Below are 22,338 nucleotides of genomic sequence, written 5' to 3'. Positions count from 1 at the left end.
GGGGACAGAGTGAGGAGAGGACTTCTACTAGCCAGTAGCACTCTGGTTTTGTCAAACTGCATCAGTCAAAAACTGCTGGCAGGAAACTGTTGCTCTGCGCTTCGAGTGCTAACATGGGCCCAGGAGCTGATATCGCAGAAGGGGCATCGCCATAAAGGTTCACTGCTGTTTCACCCATAAAAACAACCGGTAGTGAATCGTCATCAGATCCTCAGAAACACCGAGCATCTGGCGTGAATGACTCACGCTGCTTACTACATTATTGAAAAGTTGATTCATAAGAAGAAAAACACACAGAAATGGGGAAACTTCCTGATTTGTGCGCCTTGCAGCCAAGCAAATGTTTATTCTTAAAACCCACTGAGAAAGGTTGTTAGATATTATAGTTAGCAGACATAGCATAATGTCTTTCTCTGCTTGTGTTGAGGTGCAAGAAGCTCGATTAAGGCTCATTATCTTGGAAGGTCATGCCTCTAATAGAAAGAAACTTGTGTTTTGCTTCCAAACATGCAGCGACAACCAACTACAATTCGTCTCTCCCCCATCTAGCCCTCATTACTCCTGCGACGGCTGTTCTGCCTCATTTCTTCTTGTTCTGAAAATGTCTTAAAATGCCGTGAAACACGTTTTCCCACGTCCGAGAACAGACGCATGGATCCAAATGGAAATCGGAGCATCTCTGGAAATACACGACATGCGAAGGTTTTATTGCCCCTCTTGTGTTAAAATCAGCTTGTGAAGCTAATAGCAGATATTTCAGCCTTTTATATATATCTTTTTTTTTTTTGTGAGCTTACACCCACGTACAATCCTTTTTACTCCTTATGCAGCTCAGCTTTTTTTCTTCTTCATTTTTTTGTGCCTAATTCAGTTTGACCAAAAATAAGAATGTTTGAGTAAGGTGAGAAAAGACACGTTTGACTTGGGTTTCTCATGAAATCCCCCCCTTTTTTTTTTACTATATCATTATTACTTTTTATTTGAGTTTGGATTTATAGGTAACACTTAAGACACTGCTCTCTGCCTCTGCGGAGGGCATTATAAGGAGAAAGACTTTGAAATGGGCTAGCAGAGAGCCCAATCAGCCGGAGCACCATCTGTCCCTCTAATGACTACCTGGGTGCTCTGTGATGTGGCACGGTTGGCTGGACAGGCTCCATGGTAAACATTCGCTCATTAAATGCCTACATTTTGCCTAACGCCGTGCAGCTGATGACGCCTCATGATGTCTTTCTGATTTTTTTAGTGCTAAAATGCAGCCGTGGTTCTTCGTCTCTTCGTCACCTATCTCGTTCCTTTGTCAGAGAATCAAAACGGGTTAAAAAAAGGAATTGAGTTATTATTTGGGTTGCTGTTTTTGCGAGAGAACGACTGAAAAGAAAGTCAGCCGCAAATATTGAGTGAAAATAAGGTATAAAGAGCAAGGATTCACTCCAGCAAGCTATTAAATCGTTGTGTGATTCACAGTAATTGTAGTTCAACTCAATCAAAAACAGATTTAATATTCTTTACATGATGTCAAACGATTTCTGCTTTTTGAAGATTTTTTTGGAAGGTGAAGAAGCAAAGATGATGTAAGTTTGATTTAAAGGAGCAGTAAAGAGCAAAGTAGTGAAACACCACTGGTGCCTATTTGTGGAGTTAGAGTGAGAGCTGTGTATTGTTGTTTTGCCCCCTTGAGTTTTTAAAACCCACTTTTGTTGCTGTAACAGCTTCATGTTTTGTGTTGCAGGTCTCTTACAGATTAGCAGTTTTACAGATGGAATTTTGTTTTTATTTGCCGAAGTACTTCAAGCTCAGTCAGATTTTTGGGGAAATCCTGTGCCATCATCAAATCATCCCAGAGCCTCAATTGGATTTAAGCCTGGCCTTTAACTGGGCCATGTGGACAGAAATGTTTTTCTTTTTATGTAAAACAATGTTGCTCTGGTTGTAGTTGAGCTGGAAGGTGAACCTCCACCACAGTTTGAAGTCTTTTGCAGCTTCTGACAGGTTTTCTTGCATCCATCTTTGTAGCAGCGATCTATTTCTGTAACTCTCCTGAACATGCCCACAGTATAATGCTGCCACCATTATATTTTATTATGGGAATGGTAAGGTCAGGATTAGTTTTATGGCATACAGTATATAACATTTTGCATGTAGGCCAAAAATTTCCCAAAGAACTACCCCTTCCACATATTTTCTGTCCTTATATGGCTTATTGCAAACTGGACTTCTTGTGGCTTTCTTTCAGTGAAGACGTTCTTCTTGTCGCTCTTCTATAAAGGTCACATTTATAGAGTTAGAGTTCTCCTACCTGTGCTGTGGATCTCTGCAGCTCCTCCAGAGTTGTGATGTGCCTCTTGGCTGCTTCTCTGAGTAATGTTGTCCTTGGTCGATCTGTCAGTTTAGGCGAACCTGTTATGCTTTTTAGGGTGAGCAGTTGTAACATTTTTTTTTACAAACCGTGCTCTGTGAGATGTTCAAAGCTTGGAATATTGTTTTCCAAATAAGCCATGGTTAAGAATTTTTCACAACTTTATCTCTGACATGCATACCATGGTCTTCATGAAGCTGCTTGTTCACTGATTTTGTTCAATAAATCTCTGATTTTGCCTCAATACTGCATTTATGCTGAGATTTACAAATATGAGAATTACCTGCTACCGATGCGGTGACTTCTGAAGAAATCTGATTGCATTGAACTTTATTTAGGGGTATCAGAGGGCAGAGCGCTGCTTACATATGCACACCGCACTTTTCAGATTTTATTTCTAAAATTAAAATAAAAACCTAGTTATGTGCTACTAAATTCCAATAAAATAACTAAAGTCTGTGGTTGTAAGGATGCTGTAACGTGACGATGGGTATGAATAGTTTTTAAAGACACTGTGTGTTCTTTTTTAAACTGTTTGTAAAAAATGAATACTGTGCTAAGCTGCTATGTTGTTCAAACAGAAGCTTTTCTTTTCTTTCTTTTTTCTTTTCTTTTCTTTTCTAATGTCCAAAGTTGTCCTGTTAAAAAAATATTTGCAATGAGTAACATGCAAACCACAGAAAATGCCCTAGATTAAGGCTAGCGGTCTTCGTATAATGGTACAACTACACAACGACGCCACACTCTGCAATTTCCAAACTCAACCTTTGGAAATGCGGTGGTATTTTAGGCATAAGCAGAAAATATTTAGCTTGTTTTTCTCTCATCTTCTCACATCTGGTTTTACTTGGTTGATATGTCGATCTCTTCAGGGATAATTGTTTGTTTATTTAACACAATGTGATATCATGCTCTTTTTCCTTTTTCACTTTATTTAGTGGAAATCAAAAATCTTGTTTTAGTCTTAAAATAATTATCTCTCCCGTGGCACATGGGGATCATTATTATACCTCAAAAATAAGACTTTTTATTTTTTACCCTGGAACAACACTCAGTCATTGTGAATTCTTTCCCAGACAAAAACGGCTGTGCAGCACATCCAATAAAATGTCTGGAAGAGGAGGAGAGAACAAACTGTGCATTTGAGTGCAGGAAACCAGAGCACAGCACATCCCAGGAGCAATACTTCCTCCGAGATAAACTTCATCTTAAGGTTTGATGTCAGCTATATGGCACAGGATTTTCATAGAACTGACAGTTAAGAATCAGTCTTATCTATTTGGAAAAAACAATGTGGAGGATTTGGTGGTGGTCGAATGCGGTCTGTACATTAACATACTGAGAATTGTTTTTGCAGTTGACCAAATAACTGATAATTTCTCTTTCGTTTCCACATGTGAGAGGGATGCAGGATTGTAAATATTTTAAGAGTAAATTTCCATTGTATCTGCTCATTTCATTCCAATGAATAAATGTGGATTGGCTGTGAAACTATGAGATAAGTTTCCACTTACCCAGCGTTGCAAGTAGCTGCTAGAACACCAAATGTGCTGACAGCAGGCAGGTAGACAGTGACTAGTGAAGCAAGAAAATATAACACATATAACAGATTTTTTTTTTAATGACCGCCATGTGGGTATGGTTGTATTTTCAGAGAAGAGAAGGAGAAGAAGTGAAATGTGTTGGTGCTGATGAGGGCATACGTCAGATTTAATCTGGGCCTGATGATGTGCGAGAGTCTGTGTGCCAGAGCCAATGCCTGGACGGCCCTGGCTCGGTTTACCCTGTGTACCGATGCCAACATTTAAGGGAACTCTCTGCAACACTTAACACACTACCCAGAGCTGTGTTTGCCTGGCATAGGAGCACTGCTCCTTGTACAGCTGGCATTTCGTCCAAGTTAATCTTCTGCATATTAACGCCTGAACACCCTCAGTTCAGTTATTATTTTTATGACTCACAGTGTCAGAGCATTTTTAGTCTGCAACTTTTTTAATTAATTACAAAGCTTCCTCTGCTTAGCATCTCTAAAATAGAGATGCTAAGCAAATAGTTGTCTTATTTCATGTTTAGATGCAATTAATGCAAATATGAACAGTCTCTGAAGGCAAAGCTGGTTGTTTTAGATTTCCTATGGTGCTTTGTCCAAACCAAATTAATTTAGATATGATTTATATGTTTTTTAAATAAATAACAAAAAAATGTTGCATATAAACATATTGTTACATTAAAATTCCACAAAGTGACGCCTAAGCACAGTGTTGGCTAAAACATACTTGCTTTGGGTTTCTCATCGGCGCCAGATGATAATTTAAGCCTTTGGAAAAAGACACACATCCAACCCCCAAAAAGATGATAAAAAGCTGCTCCTAAAGGTTTTGCACACTAAAATAAATGTTGAAGGATTAAATAAGTAATGTTCATGTGCTGCAATAAGCCTGATGACAAACAACAGAGCATTTAAGTTACTGCCCTACAGAAATGCAGTGTTATAGACAGAGTCAAGTCCTAGAGAGGCATAACTTGCCCCCACAACCGACTTTACTTGGACTTTGGGAAAATTACTTGTAAACATCTCTGAGGAGTTATTAGAGGAGGAATAAGTTTTGTTGTTGTTGTTGTTTTATAGTAAAATTAAAACAAGAAGTGTGATCATGCAGTTGTTCTTCTGTGGTCTTGAAATTAACCAAATATTCTTCCTCTTTGTCACTGTGGTCGCATATTGACCTGCAAATGCAAAAGTTCTGTGCAGTTTTCATTTGATAACTTTGCCCCAAATGCAAAAAAGAAAAATCCTGAAACTGACTTTACAGGCAAGTAATGCAAGCATCAGAACAGACACATTTCTGTGCTGAAACAGATTATGAACGCAACCAGTCAAAGTACCTTTGACTGGTTCTTTAAATGATCGGCCAGTAATTGTGTCTTTTTGTATAGATTATTGCTATATTGTTATTTCATTGGGCAAATAAACCATTACAATGTGTAACTTACATTGTAGATTTGAATGACAGGTTGAACGTCTATCAAATAAGCTTGTGTTCATGCCGTGCAGCTACCCTGGGGTGTTCTTCTTCCATGTAAAAGGTGTTGATTTTTATTGACTATAGTAGCACTGTGACATGAATTAAAATCTCTGTTGTTTTATTCACAAAAATGTACACTTTGCATTGCACTGTCTTCATACTAGAATTTAATCATTTTGATAACCATTAACAAAATCCTTTTGGAAGAGTGTATCCTATAAACATCACCCTACCTTGCAAACAGTTTTAGTTGGCAAGGTAGGGTGATGCTTTTCTCAAAGAGGACATTCATTTCTTAATGTCATGCTAACTCTCACTGTAGATCCGTTTTCTTCGTGGAGTTGTTCGTTAAAATGTATAAAGAAATGTGTCTTTCTGCTGCTACAGGAATGTTGGGACATTTTTATTTTATCCCCCACTCAATTTGGGGTTATAAAAATCCTATATTCACGATGGTTTGAAGCGGAAACCCTTAAACCTTTTAAACACTCCTGAAAGAAATCTTAGATCATTAAAGCAGTAATGATTATTTATTGTTCCTCCAGATAAAGAAACACACAAAATTGAAGATTTATTAGAAGATTAGTCTGTATCAGTGGACAGCCAGAACAATATACATACTGGATCTATTAAATATCCCCTAACATAGAGCCTCTGTGGTGGCGTAGGGGGCTAAGTCTGCATCTGGTGTTGAAACTGTGAAGTCTGTCAGCAACTTGTAACGACTTGCCGTGGCGACCCCTGAATAAATGAGCAGCTGAAAGGACTCCCATTAACATACGTTTTTTTTCAAAATCCTGCACTTTGTAAATTTGCCATTAGTACTCAGTGAATGCAATGTCTTTTGCTTGTTTTTTGATCTCCTATTTACCAAATCATACATGGTTTAGGTCCTGCATTTTACCACTTTTCCTCTGATAGTCAACAGAAGTTATAGATGGTTAAAATTGTACCTCAGCTCTTTGGAAGTTCTACAGAACGGAGGGATAACCACAACACTGCTGCTGAAGCAGCGCCACAAAGAAGCTGCTTTTTAGGCTTCCAAGCCTATGTTTATGAAATGAAACACTTTATCAATTAGCAGTGTCAATCACAAATTGGGATACATAAACTGGAGAATTATCAAAAACTATATTTGTATTACAAAAAAAGCTAAATTCCAAGAATGTTAGAAATAAATTTCCCTTTATATAGGCCACGACGCAACTCTTACCTAACTGGACATAAACCGGTTGTGTGCTTCACTGTCGAGGCTAAGTAGTTCTCCATACTGATGTCTAAAATGTCCAGTAGACTTTAAGCACTCATAACTGAGACTACGCTTTCCTTTCACATCTGGTATGAGTAATATCCATCAATTAGATTTCCATTTTTAAAAAAATGAGAGCAATTGTTTCTAATAGTTGCTGTTTTTGGTATCCCACACATGTTGCTATGGTTACGCTCGGTATTTGATTAAGTGGACCCTGTGATGTCTTCTGAAAAACAAGCAAATCTGCAGGGAATGACGTTTTACCTCATACAACATGCAAATAAGTTGCATTGTATCTGTTGGACATATGTTGTGCATCGGCATGCAAAATAAGATCAGATTTGTAGTGTGATTTATTTTTTGCAGGATGGTTCTTAACATGTGAAGCAAGCTTGCTTTGAATTGGAAAATATTCATTTTTATTCTTGTGCATTTTATTTGCTTATTGCGAGACAGCAGTGCAGTCAGGATAACAAATTAGAGACTTTTTTCTTCACTTCTGGATCCTCCAAAAAATTTAGCAATTTCCTCTTCTTCAAAAAACATATTTGTGAGTGATCAGGATCATTTAGCTGTTTTCAGAGCAGAGCTGCAGACATACCGAAAAGTAACACCCTGCTGGGATGATGCCCACCTTATTTTCCCCTGAACAGATACTGTTCAGTGCCAACTCGATGCTTTTCTGCACTGAAGATGCCAGTTTTGCACTCAGCAAGCAGAGTCCAAGCACTTCTCCTGTTGTTCATAAAGGATATCTGGTTGCAGAAAAGCAAAACTTTAAATTCCTGAAACACGTTTAGAGGGTTTTTCAGGTAGTAATGAGAACTACTCGCTCTTGGAGTGAAGATTTACATAAAAAAAGTTAAAACTGCCCAAACTACACTGAAGTCAAGTCACTCCCTGACATTAAATATAATTTACAAAATATTGCATCCTGATGCTTTAACCTGTGATATTTCTTGTTTTTCCTTAGTTAATGTATACTGCAAGGAGAGGCTCTAACCTGAAAAAAATTAGTTTGTTTTTTCAACCTTGGTTTGTTTAACACGTTGTGTGGGAGGCACGTTGTGAAACTCTCACTAAACACCGTCTGTTTTTTCTTCCTTTGGCTCAAGAATTTGTCGTGAGATATTTAGAAATAACATAAATAATAGTCTTGTCTCTGACTAAAACAGTTTTACAAAGTACTAACAGTGGTAACTGAGAAAACGTGGCTGTAAAATAAACCTGGTAATGATTTCTTTTTATTTATTTTTTATTAGACATTTCCTGTGTTATGAGAACAAACACTTGTCAATTTGAGATCTTTTTCTCTCAAGCAAAATTATTAAATACTTTTTCAGGATATTACATTAGTTCAACAAAAAGGATTTGTGGCTACAGATTTCTTGAGTTATTAATATTTCGTCCCTTTTTTGTCACCTGCTGGATCCTAAATGCACAAACGAGCATTATCGCAGATCCTTCCTCCCAGGAGCTTTTGCTCTTTATAACCACCACTGCTCCCAACCAGCTCAATACATGTTTACGTCCCTGTTTGTTTTTTTGTGTTTAAATAGTCTGTTGCGTTTGTTGATACATAAATATACATACACCTTTTGCACATTTCTTAAAACCTATCATGACTCTGGCCTATCTTTTGTCTGCATTACATCACTTCTCTCCTGCTTTGCACCTGTGAGCCTTCCTCTCCACTGCACCACAGTCAAGCTCATCTCACACACCTGTTTTGTATCCTTTTTAAACCCGCTGCAGAAAGTCAGACAGCGGCAGATTATTGTAAGCTTTTTTGTTAGTAGATTTTTCTTGTCTGGCTACTACAGCTTGTTCATTTTTTTTTTTATTTCCCTGCCTTGCCTTGCCCTTGTCTGACATCTACTAAGCTTCAGATTTCTGGACCTCGACCTGGATTGGTTCCATGACTAAGAGTCTCATCTAGCCCCTTGGATATGTCTGCCTATCTCTTTCTGACCACCCAACCCAGGCCTGTCCCCTGGAGTTAGACCAAGCCTCTTCCATCCTGCCTGTCAGCTCTGCACTGAGGGAGCCAGCTCTCTTCAGTGCCAGATCTCCATCTTGCTCCTGCAGATGTTCCTCGACCATCTTTCTGATTTTCCTTAATAAACCTTTTAAACACAATTACTTTGGCTGCTTTGAATTTAGAGTTCTCTGGCTTGTCAGGTTCATAACAAAATCACCTTGCTTCGTTTCACACTTCTTTAATTTCGTGAACACGCTACTTTCAATAACTGTACAGTATTTGTTCTTATGTTGTGAACTTACTCTTTACTGGTACACCTGAATTTACCCACTGTGCGAAAATAAAGGATCTTGTTAGTGATGTGTTGTAAATTTGTATGTGTGGACAGACAGACAGACAGACAGACAGACAGACAGACAGACAGACAGACAGATAGATAGATAGATAGATAGATAGATAGATAGATAGATAGATAGATAGATAGATAGATAGATAGATAGATAGATAGATAGATAGATAGATAGATAGATAGATAGATAGATAGATGGATGCAGAAATAGCTGATACTCAGTGAAGGAGAGAGTGTGAGATTTTAACCGATGCAACCATGCAACTTTGTTTCATGATAGTGTTATATATTTACCTTGTAAACATGACTGTATTTTCTCCCTCGCTGTTACAGTCACAGCGTGTAACACAGAATGAAACTTAGAGATCAAACTAAAACTAATTATTAAAATGGAGCAAGATACTGAGCTCCACATTTCCCACCAGTGGGTTGCTTAATTTATAAGCTGATTTGCCTAAAAGGATTTCCTAAATGTATTTAAAGTAATTCATGTGCTTTTGTCTATGAAGGAGTCTGCTGCTGATCGTATTTCAACAGTTTTATTTCAACACTAATCTTTAATTCAGTCTTTTATCTTAGTGGTCGAAAAAGTGTAGGATAATTAAACCCAGGCTACAGGTGGCACACATTTCTGGACATTTGTTATAATCAGATATTTCATTAGCAAGAATTTTCTATTTTCTTTGGTATGAATGTGTAAATTTAAGAAATCAACTTTAAGCCATTTCCATTCATTTAAATGGAAAAATGTAATTGGAATAAGCATGAAGGTACTCTTACTAGATCCGCTTCACACTTCAGGACGACACTGCTATTATTATTTTCTTCACTAACACTCCTGTGTTGATGGGATTTGGTGCACAGGCAGGATTTTATGTCAAAAGTTAGAGCTTAATACTTAATAAGAAAGTGCTTTTCACCTTTTTGCAATGAGAGTGCTAGTGATTATAATTTGTGTTGACATGTAAGTAAATCAAGAGCTTTAAGCATCGTTTTATAACTTTCTCTACTTTTAAAGTCCTTTTTTTTTCATAATTTGAGGGTGGTATGTGAGAGCATTCAGAGTCCTTTAAAGGACTCTGAATGCTTATAATTATCACAGCAGTTCCCTTTTCAGGAACTTTTCCCTTTTCAAGTTTATTTCCATGCATGAAGTCTTAAAACATGAAAAACCTTAAAACAAAGCAAAATTGAAAACACAGAGGAAAGTGATGAGAGTGATAACGTTACGCTTTGAATGCTGAACTAGGGCTTCAGCGTGGTACACCATGAATACCTAAGATAGATAGTGTTGATGGTAAAGACTAGAGTTTTAATGTAAGCTCATACAACAAAGGTTTATAGGATGATTTAACCAGGAGGTAGAACGATGTCAAAGAGTAATTTGAATTCTCTGGCAATCCAGAGCTGCTTTCAATTTGCCGCTAATAACCATATGTGATGAAAACTAGAATGTATATAGCGTTCGGGTGTGTGTTGTAATTTCTATGCTGTAACTTCAACATCAGCATTGTTGCTCTGGTGCCCATGAGCATGCATAGCTCACTGAGATAAGGTTGTTTATTTGTTTTAAATGGAAAAACCTTTTCTTAGTGGGCGAGGGAGTGGTTGCGTAAAACATAGTTGCAGTGAATGGAGGCAGCTGAAGATGTCACCTCTCTACATCTAATCAGTCTCTGCTTTATACATAATGTTTTACCGGTACTAAAGTAATGTTGCTGTCAAAATGATATTTCAAGGATACCATGTATCACTGCATTTGCTGGGTATTTTTTCCTACGTATAAAGATGTTTGGGGAAAGTAAGAGTGCGCACTCTACTGATTATGATTTCCTGTCTTAAAATATAGCCAGTTGCACTCTGCACTTCCAATTTAGTACTGTGAAGATTTGAAGTAATTTCCTTTTTTTCCCTGTTAAATTATGCTCCTCAATATAATCTGGTATGGTCTAAATAGGATCACTTGTAGCATAGCAGCAATTTTTCTTCTGTTGAGATCTGGTTGGATCTATGTTGGAGGGGGGGGGGGGACCTTATAACACTCCAGCAATAAGTGCTTGGTCACTCTTCTTTCATCCCAAAGGTTGATGCAGTGTTGTGCAACTGCAGAAACATGGCTTTCAGCAACTCAGTGCTGATTAAGGAGATTTGTCAAAGTCAGTGTCAATTTTATTCATAAGCACTTCACAAACAGTCACAAGTTGCCCCAAAGGGAAATTCAGCAATGAAACAATGGATTAAGGAAACAGGCGTCAAGAAAGGTTTATTTGCTGAGCCACATTTTTCTGTAAGGTAATTCCAGTTGCTTAATAATTGCAAAGAATTATCCTTCAAATGTATCCATTACATATGACGAAACATTGGGTAAAATGTAAATTTAAAATAAACAGCTAAGAATTTATTAAATAAGCCCTTTACTAGAAAGCTGCAGTAATCATATTTTCAACCCTGAATTAAAGGGGCCATAGTTTTGCACTTCTTGGATTTTTAGTGAGCTGTAGCCAAAGATGAGGTACATAAAAATTAAACACTGTGTCTCTTTAGTTAGTCGTTGTCCTGCGAACATTGAATAAACAGCTCTATGATGACCCTAGAAGTCCAGATGGTTCAAACTGGGCAAGCAACTCTGACATTTATCTAAACCTATAGATGTAGATTTTTGGAGAGGAAAAAACACACACATAAATCGAATGCATTTAAAACCACTTTGAAACCACCACTTTAAGATTGCATGTTCAGATTACTTGAATCAATAAAAACAATTAAAATTGAATATACACGGGCCACTTGAGCAGCTATTTATGTGGCCAATGTGAGCACCCTCCAACCCCAAGGTGGAACCTTTTTTATCTTTCTTATTTGCACGTGCGGTAAATGAGGAGTTGTTATTGCCTTAGGTACCCCCTGTTCCCTAATGACATTCGAGGGAGAAGGCCACAAATCATAGAGGATTTATTGGATTTGAATTGGTTTTTGGGAGGTATGTCTGTGTTCAGATGAAGAAAACAGGTATTTGCGTTTGGGTGGCAAGAATAGTCAACACAATATATGCCAGCTTCTTCACTGCTGCAATTTGGTGGCGATTACTGCCACCTCTTGGTATCATCAAGTGGTGGTAAAGTGTCAAATCTATCTGTCCATCCATCCGTTATCTGTACCTACGTGTCCTATCTCCAGCAGTCATGGGACAAGAGGTGGAGAACAGCCTGGACAGATCGCCGGTCTAAAACTAAAAGTGCCAAATCATTTTTAATTTAGGATTAGGTGTACTTTAAAAACTCTTACAAACATTTTGTTGGTTTACCTTGTTGTTTGAGCTGAAGCATGGTGTAAAAGAGGCTGGATTAAAAAAACAAGCAATAAAATCTCCAAAATCAGTCCTGCAATGTATAGAAAGCTAATGAAGTGCAGCCAATGCTGGTGTTTAAACCTCAGGTTCTCTTTAAAAGACAATCCATGACATTTTAACAGCAGTCAACAATTGAGAAATTACGTTATATCCTTAAACAAGAATTTAAAGCCCCAGTGTTTAGACCCATTTATTTACAAAAAGTTGTTAAAGCACATAACAACTACTACAGGAGCTATGGAGTGTCATAAATGGGACAATGTCAACAAGTTTGTCCTCCATGTATTTGATACCAAGCGACGGCTAATAGCTAACAGCTACTGTCAACGTGTGAAAATGTTTTTGGTGACCTGTAGACTCAGAGATCATCAAAAGAAGTGAGGGAGAGACGAAGTCGTACAACCTAGCTGTCTCTGCCAGGGGGACAGAGTAGCTGCCTGGACTACACTGCCCAGTTTCTAACATAGCGCCAAAATAAACTTCACTGTTTTATTAAATTAACTTACATTTCCAGCAGAAAGCCTGCAATCTCTGCATCTGTTTTTGAATCCCTGCTCCCTCATGAATTGTCTCCACTTCACCTGGTGATAATAGCTACTCTGATATAGACTCCCGTTTTCTCCTGGTTATTACTTATTTTTCTTTTCTTAGTTACTTTCTCTTCCCTCTCGCTGGACAAAGGGTATGGTTGTTGTATGTTGCTGCTTTTCAACTGAAAATAGCAAGTAGAATGATCTACAGTCTTCTTTTCTTATTTTATACTCCACCAACAACAGTTCCTCATATACAGGTAAAATGCACGAGGCTAACAAGTTTATCCCCTTTCGGCTACTGTAATCAAAAATGGCGACGAAATAAGCCGTCTTCCATTGGTTGCACCGTACCCATGTATTTATAAACTACTCATTATAAGCTATGGGAACACTTTTATTTGTGATGTGATTGCTATTAGACTGACAGCAGATGTATTTATGAAAGCAATACTAGATTTTAGCTGATAAAAAGCCAAATTAGTTACACACTGCCCCCTTTAATGTTTGCTAAAACTACGTGAAGACCTAGCCGCATATATACAGTACGGTTTCAAAAAAGGTATTTGGGTCTACAGTTTTGTTGTGCTTTTAGTATTTTGTCACACTGGACCAGAGGCCGTGGTTGCTGGGGCTTGGTGGGCTGAGGGTATGGTGGGGACAGAAAACGGTCTGGGGTTGGGATGGGTCTTAAGGGATTTAGGTTATGTACAGGTGGACAACTACATGTATCCCATTATAAAAAAACGGAATTTATAATTGAATTTAATATTATTCAAAAAGTCTATATGAGCCAAATCAGCAAAAAGACTACCCAGCAAAAAATGACATATGGGTCTACATACAACTCAAAACCAAAAGGGAAGCTTTACAATACTAGCTTTAAAATGTGTAATCTCGGAGCAGCTTATTATGATGATTTAAATCCCTATTTTAGTACCATCTCTGAAGTTTCCCCATCAGCGTGATTCATCAGTAAAAGTATAGCCAGCAATATTCAAAAGGGGTTGTTTCAAATAAAAGCAAGGTAATCAATTTAGATCTTTTTTGGCACCGATCCTTCCTAACACTCTGGCGTTCTATAATTCAGGCTGGCAATCTATTAGCTCTGAGACGATGTTATTGGAAAAACACTTTAGAAACCTGTCTGCATTGGTCATGGAGCCATGAATCAAAACATTTCTGTTGGTGTATAGAGGAGTACATAACAGCCCTTTAAAAAAATAAAAATAAAAAGTCCAACAAAAATTCAACGCAGGAGCTTTTGATGAAGGAAATGTCAAGTGTTGATGAATGGCTATCTTTGTGCCCCACTCCCAACACAAGTTTACCTCCTGTCATATAATGAATCAAGATAAATTAGGTCTCTGTTGGTAGTATAGGCTAATTATTCCCCCCCCTTTCATTCCCCTCTCTGTTCTCTATTGAGTTTCATGTCCTGCGGGTCTGGTGCTCATAATGTGTAGCATGCGCACCTGTTCCACCCCTTACAGGCTGCTTTACAGCTTACCAGTTTTTCTGACAATTTCAATCCCTGCACTTTCTTGCTGCGAGTGGTAGATTGTATGCCCGACAAACAATACTACATCCTGCAGTAATATATGCAAGAGTGATCTGGATAAACATGTTTCAAAGGTGATGCCATGTAGTTCTCTAAATGCAGGTTATCATAGCTTTAATTCTTATAAAGCAGGGGCGTCAAACTCGTTTCTTTATGGGGCCACTTTGGCATAATGAAGTCATTAAAAGGGCCGGTTGCACTTGTATAGATGATACTTTTGATTCAATAATTTCATTCCAGTTCACATAGAAGTATAAGGAAAAGGCACAGTAACATAAAAGTAGCATCATTAGGCCCAGTTTATACAGGTTAATATGAAAAAAAGTTGATATTGTGGTGAATTACACTTCAAACTCATCATTCTGCATCACTTTTTCTCTTTTTGGACATTTCTGGGTTGTTTTAATGTGTTGTGGGAAAACTGACATCTAGTGGCAGGAGGCTGTTACTACACAGTAAAAAAAAAATCAACATTTGCTACAGGAGGCACAGTTTTAGCCACTTTATACACTTTAAAAGGATATAAGCCTCTAGTTTATGACATGATATGCCTTTTTTGGCTCTTGAGGGCCAGATAAATTGCCTTGATGGGCCGGATTTGGCCCGCGGGCCTTGAGTTTGACACCTGTGTCAAACCTGTGTCAAAGAATAGGAGTCTAAATCCTCAGTTTACTGAAAGTGCTTCACCTCAAAGCCCTTTTGTCCAGGTTCCAATGGAAACTGAATTATCGACACAGTGATTGGCAGGGAGGAGAACCTTAGGGGAGTCCAGCTTTAGCACGATTCATGATGGATGAGGAATTTGTGCCATTTATTTCCAGTCTCTCTCATTTTGTTGAATCATGAAAACTAAACTTACGTGAGGCAAAAGAGGCCTCACATAGGGCATAGTTCGAGAAACGAGGAACTTCTTTTCCCTGAACCTTCATTTATCGTGTGTTTTTTTTGTGAGTGTATCCACTGCTGGGTTCAGTGGGTCACGCTTCCCGCCGCAGCAGCGTTGACCGAGGTCTCGCTCGGCAACTGGGTGTGGGACCAAGGGTTGTCTGGAAAATAAAAGCTGTCTTTCACAGCAATAAAACTACAAACAGCGATTCTGTCACAGCGGCTACGCTTTATAAATTTTACAGATCCGCCACAGCTTCAGTGGAAAAGTGTAACTGCAACAACTTTTAAAAAGCATTTCACCAGAGTAGATTTCCGTGTTCCCTTGCAGAAGGAGGGACAGGGAAAAGGAGAGACAGCTGCTGTTGGGATTAAAACATCGTGTTCTCTTCATAAGCTTGTGATCATTTCAGTCATTCATGAGTTCAAAGTAACTTGACCTGAGATGTTCTGGATTTTGTTGTGACCTCTTTGATAATTCACTGATGGGCTCCTGGAGTAATTTTGGTCGGTCGGACACTCCAGGAATGGTTTCACCACAGTTCCACGTTCTCTCCATTTGAGAACAAGGGCTCTCATTATGGTTCGCTGGAGTATAAAAGCCTTAGAAATAGATTTGAAAACCCTTCATGACTTACAAATATCAATGTTTCACATCTAAGATCATAAAAACACGTGCTGCTTTCTGGGATTGTTTAGCCTACTTCATGTTGTCAGACTGGTACGAAGTGATTTCTTGATTCTACAAGTCTGCACTAATCTGGTCTGGGTGCAGCAGGTGAAGTTGAGCTAAGTTTTCAAAAACATGTGGTAAATCAAAGTTAACGCACGAATAACATAGATTTGGGGGATTTGTTTTTCCGATTGGGCCAGGTTGGTTTGGATAATGTTTCTTTGTTAATACGTGAAAGTATTATTTGAAAACTGCAGCTTGTAATTACTCTCGATATGTTTGTAAGATTTAAAAAGGTTAAAATGTGTTTGATGACCTGAAAGATTTATGTGTGACAAAGAGGGAAAACAGAAAAAAAAACTGCAGGGCAGTAACTGTATATTAAAGGCCACATGACTGGCAATTTAAGTCATAACTTTACTTCCTACACTACACATTTTTTCTGTTTGCTGCTCTAGATGCATTTCAAGCATATTTCATTTAATAGGGATTTATTTTTTTTAAAGTCCCCATTCATAGTGAATGTCAGCTTTTGTGTAGATCCTAATTACCACCTTTCAAACCTGGAGTTAAACATTGATTTAGAAAGCTTTGCTCAGTGGAGGTGCAGCAGAGCAGAAAGCATGTAATTATCCCTGGCTTTGTTAAAATTGTTAAGGTTAGTCTGTTGTCAGGCTGAGCATCTCTCTGTGGCGTCCATTTTAAGCTTTCTTTAAAGCCAACCAAGCTTTAAAAGTGACATATTGCATCCTGTCAGGGCAAAGAGGCCCTTTCTGCTATTCTTTATGTCACTTTGAGCAGTTCAGGTAAAATATCATCTAAAAAAATGTCAGTACACCTTTATTTACCAGTTTATGTGTTGAGTAATTGTTGAACAATAGTTGAACAATAGTCTTTGGCCCAAGAAGAATTCCTGCCAGGCCAAATAAAGTAATTGTATTAAGCAAGCTCACTTCACAAGGAATATATGTGTGTGTGTATATATATAAAATCTAAAAATGTCAGCCACAAATACAATTTCTGAACATTATCTGCTTATCTATAACACACATTTTTATTGTTATAAGTTGAAAAAAAAAATTTAACTAAATTGTAAAAGATTTTTAAGAATCTTTATCCATCTGTTTGCCAGCCTAAAGAACATGCATGTTCTATATAAGACTGCAGACTGCAGACGACGGTCCAATGTGGCTCTACGCTTTTTCAGGAGGCGTGAGTGCTGCTTGTCAAGACGCGATGCAAAATGCTGAGTTTCCTTAAATAGGTAACTTTTTGACCAATCTGTCTGATTTGATTGAATTTAACTTTGTAAAGTGCCTTAAGATGGCATGTGTTATGAATTGGCTCTATATGAATAAAATTTATTGAATTGAATTGAAATGAAATGATTTGCAATTTGTGTACAGACCAAAATATAAGTGAAAAAGCATTGACTTTTCAAATAAAAATTTTAAACAAAAAGCCTCAAGGAATGTTGAACAAGTCCAACTCAAAAAAAAAAAAAAAGCCCAGTCTCCTTGGAAGCAGGCGTATGGAGAAATGAAAGATAAAATCTTTTTCACACTGTGGATGTAGAAGGCTTTCATATGTATGTATTTTGTGTGTCTTGCTCTTGACTAAAGCGTTATGCGTTGGAAGCAGCTCTTTTCAATCCTGTGAGATCTCACAGAAGGCTGACATTATAACAGAAATCATTTCGGCAACACAGTTTGTCTAGAGACTCCTCGGGGAACCCAGAAGAAACGAGATCTGAACCAGTGGCGCCGCTTGAAAATGTTAACACCGCTGTCGTTTCTTGCATGAATGGAGATCTGGGCGAGCCCCTCTTTCTGCTGCCCCCCAACCAGTCACAATACAGGAAGTCATCTGATATTCTGGAGAGGGACAAAATGTAGCCCAGTTCTGAAGAAACCTATTCTCCCTGTTCTCAGCATCAAACACGTGGCTCCTACTCGCTATCGACTGCACATGTGCAAAAGCAACAAAACCCTTATTTAAGGTGCAACTGACACATATGTATTTTTATCTGGTGCACCCTACCTCTTCTAGCGTCATCCTGGGAAACTGCCCATAATATGGTCCAAGTTTAACACAAACATCTGTTGGTACAGGGGCCTGCAACCTTTACAGTCTAAAGAGCCACTTTTCCTTCAGTCCACTGGAATTAAACTTGTTTAGAGCCGCAAAAATGTTGCCTGTTAAAGTTTTTGATAAAGATCTACTGTAGGAAATATGCTGTCACTGTTAAAGAAACAACCTTTTATGTCTATTTTGAGGTAAAAAAAAAAAAAAAGAGGCTGGACGGGATGTTGATATTTGTGGCTAATGATGTAAAAAAAAAATCATAGTTTCCAGCATAATGAAAAAATATTGATTTAAAATGAAATATTACTGGCACTTTCAGCATTATTCTGTTATGAAAATTAAAAGCAAGTATTCCAAGAAAAAACTGCTAAAACCTGCATTTATTATCATTATTACATTTAAATACCATCGTAAAAATATAATTTGTAGCCAAAGTTAATAAGAGCCACTGTGAAAGGTCCAAAGAGCCCCTTGTGGCTCCAGAGCCTTGGTGTAGACAGACAAAATAAAAAAGTATGTGTGTGATTAAGATGCAGAGTTAGACAAAGCAATTCATACTTCATATTATAGGTTACACCCTATTAAGGTAATTACTTTTTACATTAGGGTATTTTCTAAGTTTTTAGTCTGACAGTGCTTTGAGGTAAATGGAGTCCAAACTACGACATCACGGCTTTATTTGTCTGGTCAGACTGGACTCTGTAGTTCTCCCGGCTTTGAAGATAAATGCATTGAAATTTATAGCTGTTCTTCTGTGAAGTGCATCTGATCTGCGGCAGGTGAAAAACAAAAAAGCCACAGAAAACATCAAAGCCTGAGGATATGGCCTTCATGTCGATATACCCTACAGACTTTTTAACAGGAATCCGACCACATGTATATGTCGGCGTGTGATGCGCAGTTTTATCCAAAACTTTGATCTACTCGGCTTACGCGTTACAAGCTGATTTCCTTTGAAAGCTTTTCTTTCAACCTCTCACTAGATGTATTCCAAACATTAAAAATGACTAATTTTTAACACGATTTATGTAGATAATTTTGAGTTCTTTGGCTAATTTATTGGGAAAACTCAAGGATCATTTCCTACTATAACCCATCTATTTTTAAATATATGAATGTCCTCTACAAAGCTTAATGCATTAAAACAAGCTCATTAATAAATAATGTATATGTAAATCTTTCATATCGTGTATATGTATATATATCTATATATATCTACATATATCTATATCTATATCTATCTCTCCCTCTCTCTCTCTCTCTCTCTCTCTCTCTATCTATCTATCTATCTATCTATCTATCTATCTCTCTCTATATATATAGATATAATTTATTTTTAATTCAGTGTGGGATGATTTAAATGGACGTTTCTAGACCATTTTGTGTAAATATGTTCTATTGCTATGCAATAATATCTCTCCCTCTCTCTCTCTCTCTCTCTCTCTCTCTCTCTCTCTCTCTCTCTCTCTCTATATATATATATATATATATATATATATATATATATATATATATATATATATACATACATATTGTTTTTTTTTTCTTTTTTCGACTGATGTACTGTTTCTCTGTCTCCTCTTTTTCAGATGTAAATGGGGATGCAGCACTTTCGGCAAGAATCCGGACATTCATTCAGTTTTAAAGTGCTCCGCATTAAATTGCAAACAGCGTCTCTCCTCTCTGAAGCAATCCATTATTGACGATTAATGTCAAAACGCATGCTTGAGCAGCTTAATGCTGCCTCACTGGGTGGAACATCGCTAATGGAAGGTAAACCTTATAAGAGCCAGCCTATCAAAATACACCTAAGAGCAGCATGATGCCCTCGAAAGTGTCATGTTTGTACATACTGACGGTGGTCTGCTGGGCGAGCGCCCTGTGGTACTTGAGCATCTCGCGGCCCACGTCCACGTACGTCGGCCACATGGCTGTGCCTAGACGTAGGATTGGGAAACCGCCTCCCAAAAACATCACCTTCACCAACATCCGCGCCCGCCCCCTCAACCCACATGCCTTTGAATTTGTAATAAACGAGCCGAAGAAGTGCGAAAGCGCCGCGCCCTTCCTGGTTATCCTCATCAGCACAACGCACAAGGAGTTTGACGCCCGGCAGGCCATCCGGGAGACCTGGGGCGACGAGAGCACCTTCAGCGACATTCGCATCCTCACCATCTTTCTGCTGGGCAGGAACACGGATGATGTGCTTAACCAGATGGTGGAGCAGGAGAGCCAGATCTTCCATGACATTGTGGTGGAGAACTTCATCGATTCATACCACAACCTGACCCTCAAGACCCTGATGGGCATGCGCTGGGTGGCGACGTTCTGCCCAAAGGCGCAGTACGTCATGAAGACGGACAGCGACATCTTCGTCAACATGGACAATCTCATCTACAAGCTTTTAAAGCCCAGCACCAAGCCCAGAAGGAGATACTTCACGGGATATGTGATAAACGGTGGTCCCATCAGGGACATGCGCAGCAAGTGGTACATGCCCAGAGACTTGTACCCTGAAAACAAATACCCACCGTTCTGCTCAGGCACCGGCTACGTGTTCTCGGCAGACGTAGCCGAGCTAATCTACAAGACTTCGCTGCACACGAGACTCTTGCACCTGGAAGACGTGTATGTGGGAATGTGTTTGCGTAAACTGGGCATACACCCTTATCAGAACAGTGGGTTCAATCACTGGAAAATGGCCTACAGCCTCTGCAGGTACAGGCGCGTTATCACGGTCCACCAGATCCCCCCGGAGGAGATGCACCGCATCTGGAATGACATGTCCAGCAAGAAGCACCTCAGATGTTAGGGGACACGAGGATCAATGAACAACAACTCCAATTTATCCAACCGACCCCCTCCCCACCCCGACCTCATTTACTTTGGCCTTTGTATCCTATTACATATTGTCACATTTAATCATGTAAGAACTGCAGCTGTTTCTGCAAGTCTCAGTTTTATGACACATGGATTCATTAGCGTCCATGTCTCAATTTCTGCTAATTACATCATTTGTAAGGTGTGTATTGTCACTCATTCTTAAAGGGCCGGTTCAGGAGTTATAAAGGTGGGTTCTGTTAAAAGTTTTCAGGCTGTTAATATCTTTCCTAACCTGCGGGAGTAAACTCCTAATGCATTTTCATTGAGTACGAATCCAGCTTGGTTGCTCAGACGGGTTGGAGCCTGGTCTGAAATAGGCAGTAGGATAAAAGCGGCCTTAAAAATCACTCCGGTCCAAACAACGTCATATTGGTGTATGAGAAATGTTTGAAAAATACTTTAAACCAAAGTGATATTTTCATTGGATGGCTATTTACAGGGAAGCAGATTATGTCGCTTCATGCTTGCTCAGTATGAGGGATTGTTGCAAAGCCATGGACAATGCAGACGACTCTCCCTGTGGCTCTACGCTTCTTCAGGAGGAGTAAATACTGCTTGTCAAGACTTGATACAATCAACTGGGTTCCCTTAGATAGGAAATCTTTTGACCAATCTATATAATCTGACCCAATCTGTATAATCTGATTGAATTTGACTTTGGAAAGTGCCTCAAGATGACATGTTTCATGAACTGGGCGCTATATAAATAAAATTTAATTTAATTGAATTATGGATGCCCCTGGCAGATATAGGTTTAAAGTAATCCTTTAAAATCAATAGCATGCTTCTTCTAACTGGAAATAATATTTGCATTTCAGTCCAGACTGAATCTGATAGAGAGTGTATGGAGAGAGCTAAAGATTAGGGTGATGGCAAGAGTTCCTCCAGCCTCAGACTTGGAGCTCATCAGCAAAGATAAATCATCAAAATGCCAGTGGAAATAGGGGTTTGATGGCTGTAATGCCAATAAAGGTTTTCTCCATAAATATCTAGAAGGATAAAAATAGATTTTGGTTTTTCAAAATTGATTTATCAACTTGCGAGAGATGCCCTTCTCAATCAACTGTTTTGATTTGTTGATGTTAATTATAAATTTAAATTCCATACAGATTATTTTGGGGTTTACACTCTTACACTCCTTACCCTTTAGTTAATAAGCAATATATCTGTTAGAAAGTTATGAAGATCAGAGAGGCTTTTCTTGTTCCTTTCTGTGTAATTTTTGCAGAGGAAGATCATTGTTGAGGCACCAACTGATAAATTAAACACCTTGTGAGCAATCACACCATTTTCGAGGTTTCCAGATTAGTTTCAAATATCTCCATAGCCCTGGAACCGCAATACTGATGGTTTTCAAATAGACCATTTAGCAAATGATGGACGCTTTGTTATCTTTGTACTGTAA

General features: G+C 38.5%; 1 protein-coding gene across 1 annotated transcript in view; it reads left to right on the top strand.

The window, feature by feature from the left end:
* The window catches only part of b3galt1b (UDP-Gal:betaGlcNAc beta 1,3-galactosyltransferase, polypeptide 1b), a 61,189-nt gene extending 39,731 nt beyond the window's left edge, over positions 1 to 21,458 (top strand). Inside the window, exon 2 of the mRNA XM_036139386.1 lies at positions 19,640 to 21,458. Coding sequence (XP_035995279.1) covers positions 19,870 to 20,862 — 993 coding nt within the window. The 5' untranslated portion in view covers positions 19,640 to 19,869 and the 3' untranslated portion in view covers positions 20,863 to 21,458. The remainder of the gene's footprint in view (positions 1 to 19,639) is intronic.
* The last annotated feature ends 880 nt before the right edge of the window (positions 21,459 to 22,338 follow it).

Source organism: Fundulus heteroclitus, chromosome 7, assembly GCF_011125445.2.
Source record: "Fundulus heteroclitus isolate FHET01 chromosome 7, MU-UCD_Fhet_4.1, whole genome shotgun sequence".
NCBI classification, from domain to species: Eukaryota; Metazoa; Chordata; class Actinopteri; order Cyprinodontiformes; family Fundulidae; genus Fundulus; species Fundulus heteroclitus.
The sequence above is the reverse complement of the archived record's forward strand: the minus strand, read 5'-3'. Positions and strand labels throughout refer to the sequence as shown.